At 50.8% G+C, this 2,861-nt stretch overlaps 1 protein-coding gene across 2 annotated transcripts in view; it reads left to right on the top strand.

Moving 5' to 3' along the window:
• Positions 1–1,062: 1,062 nt before the first annotated feature.
• The window catches only part of ERGIC3 (ERGIC and golgi 3), a 19,639-nt gene continuing 17,840 nt past the window's right edge, over positions 1,063–2,861 (top strand). For both annotated transcript variants that reach the window (XM_011972394.1, XM_011972393.1), the window contains exons 1-4: positions 1,063–1,226; positions 1,364–1,434; positions 1,554–1,641; positions 1,863–1,982. In XM_011972394.1, coding sequence (XP_011827784.1) covers positions 1,139–1,226; positions 1,364–1,434; positions 1,554–1,641; positions 1,863–1,982 — 367 coding nt within the window. In that variant the 5' untranslated portion in view covers positions 1,063–1,138. The remainder of the gene's footprint in view (positions 1,227–1,363; positions 1,435–1,553; positions 1,642–1,862; positions 1,983–2,861) is intronic.

Below are 2,861 nucleotides of genomic sequence, written 5' to 3'. Positions count from 1 at the left end.
ATTGAACAATCTGATGCATACATCTTCATGACGTGGTGCACTTAAAATCGTTAAGAGACAGATTCAGTATCCTAAGGTGTAACAACCATCCAGATCATGGTACTTTTATCCTTATTTTTATTAAAATTTTTTTTCTATTAATCTTGGATAGCTGCTTATGTTTTCTTTTTTAAATTTTTTCCATTAACCTTGACATGGTGCTTTTACTTCCTAAAGTGGAATTCCTGTATGAAAGCCTATGAGCTTTTATATCTTACTCATTGCAGCTGCATTACTGTGGGAGCTGTCCCTCTAGAGACACTGCGCTGCAATGGGAATTGTTAGGGACAGCTTAAGCTCCACATCACTTGAGTCTAAACCTGGAGTGGCAGAGTGTGTCCGTGAGGATCCCAGGGCCTGGAGAGCAATTTAGGGTAATATTCAGAAAGCAGCGCTCAGGAGAAGCACTGGGACGCTGTTTAGGTAAAATCACCCCAGAAGACCCTGGTTCCCAGAGTACTCTGAGGTCCAGAAGAACTGGGCTGGAAGCAGGTCCTGCTATTAATTGGCTGTGATCTTGGGCAAGTTTTTTTAACTTCTCCAGGTCACAGTTTGCTCTTTGGAAAACGGAGATAAGTCACACCTGCTTTCAGAGCGGACATCCTTACTTTACATCAGAATCACCCGGGTGCCATTCCTAGCGTTTCGGCTTCAGTAGGTGGGAATCAATTATTTATATTTCTAATAGGTAATCAGTTGATAATGATGCGGCCGGACCGGTACACTCGAAAAACTACTGTTCCAGTATATTTCAAGATGTTCCAAGAGTCTGAAACACTTGGCGCAGTTCCGAGCACAAGGCACACGAACGGTGCTATTGGCGTTTCTAACCCCGCAGAGAACTCCTCGCACCCCGGTCCTCAGAAGACCCACCCCGGACAGCGGAGGCCCGGGCAGTAGCGTGCAGACCCAATTGCCCGCGCAAGGGGGCGTGACAGCATTGGTGGGCGGGGCCGTCGGTAAGAGAACGCGGTTAAAGGTGGGGCCAAGGGTGCGGCTTGCTGCGCCTGCGTGAGGAAAAAGAGGGGGCGTGGCTCCAGGCCGGAAGAGGGAATCTGTAGGGGCGGGCCGGCTGGCGTCCCCTTTCCGGCCGGTCCCCATGGAGGCGCTGGGGAAGCTGAAGCAGTTCGATGCCTACCCCAAGACTTTGGAGGACTTCCGGGTCAAGACCTGCGGGGGCGCCACGGGTAGGCCGCGGCGAGGCCGGGGTCGCGGGGAGGGGGGCGTCCTAGAGCTTGACCTGGGCTCCTGGACTCTGACTGGCCTGCCGGTGTCTAAGGGAGCGGATTCGAGGCCATTCTGAACCTCGCCCCTTGTCCTGCAGTGACCATTGTCAGTGGCCTTCTCATGCTGCTACTGTTCCTGTCCGAGCTGCAGTATTACCTCACCACGGAGGTAAGGGGCGGGGCTTAGTGCGTGGGCGGGGCTTGGCATTCTAAGGGTAGGACCTTTAGGGGTGGGAGTGGGGAAGGAGAGGTTTGGGGCCAAGTCTTACTGAGGCATCGCTGCCCCAGGTGCATCCTGAGCTCTACGTGGACAAGTCGCGGGGAGATAAACTGAAGATCAACATTGATGTACTTTTTCCGCACATGCCTTGTGCCTGTGAGTACCTCACCATGGATGAAAGTGGAGAGACCCAGGTTTCTCATGTGGGCTGCCAGATTCACACCTCCACCCTTAGGTTCTGGACTGGACCCCAGGACAACCTCCTTCTCCTAATCCCGTTCTGCCCCAGGACAGGCCCAGTATCCCCTTCCCCTCCAAAACCCACATCCCCTTGTCCCTAGGGTCCCAGTACCTTAGCCTGACTTTACTGCTTCCAGATCTGAGTATTGATGCCATGGATGTGGCTGGGGAACAGCAGCTGGATGTGGAACACAACCTGTTCAAGCAACGACTAGACAAAGATGGCATCCCTGTGAGCTCAGAGGCTGAGCGGCATGGTAACCAGGGGAAGGGGCTGGGTCTCAGATCCCAAAGCTGGACGTTCCCAAGCCTACATGCTGGCAAGTGGACTGTGGCAGGCATAGTGATATATTAAACAACTAAGACCTAGAGAAGTCAAGTGACTTGCCTAGGGTCCCCCAGCTTAGTAAGAGTCAGAGTGAGCTAAAATCCTCTATACATATTGAGTCGGGTAATCTACTTGGCTGCTATTCGCAGAGGTCCTCAATACCTGCACATGGTAGTTTGAATACGAGAGGTTTGAAGATAGGTCTTATGTGCTCTTACCTTGGTAGAACTGTCTAGATGGACCCAGGCTTCTCTGAGTGTTTGCTTTCCCAGCCCATCGGCTGAATTCAGCCCTTAATGTCCTTCCCCTTTGGAATGCAGGCGGTTTAAGATTAGAATTGAGGTTCTCAAGTCACATTGCCTGGGTTCACATCTAACTTTGTCTCCTGCAGTCTGTGAGCTTCAGCTAGAAAGTGGTGATAAAACAGTAGTACCAACCACATGGAATTGTAAGACCAAATGAAGTAATATGTGTAAAATGCCTGGTTACAGAGTGGGGACCCACTTTTACCTTCCTTTCCTGCCTCCGTTAACTCAGTTTCCCACCACAGCAAAACCGTCCTCAAAGCTGGGATTTCTAACACCTTAGAGATTACTCTGGTGGGGAGTTTTATCATTTGTTGTTTCAGCAGATAAATACAGGACACCAGTGGAACCAACATAATTTGCTATAGGATTGGATGTGGAGTGTAAGAGAGCAAAGTCATGGTTGTGGATTCCAACGCTTTCAGCCTGAGCAAATGAATGACTTGAGATGGAGATGACTGGAGGAGAAGGTTTTTTTGGTGGGAGGGGGGAGTGGCTATTAG

This window comes from Mandrillus leucophaeus, unplaced genomic scaffold (assembly GCF_000951045.1).
Source record: "Mandrillus leucophaeus isolate KB7577 unplaced genomic scaffold, Mleu.le_1.0 Scaffold129, whole genome shotgun sequence".
In the NCBI taxonomy this organism is placed as follows: domain Eukaryota; kingdom Metazoa; phylum Chordata; class Mammalia; order Primates; family Cercopithecidae; genus Mandrillus; species Mandrillus leucophaeus.
Note: the sequence above shows the minus strand (reverse complement) of the source record. Positions and strands in the feature narration are given on the sequence as shown.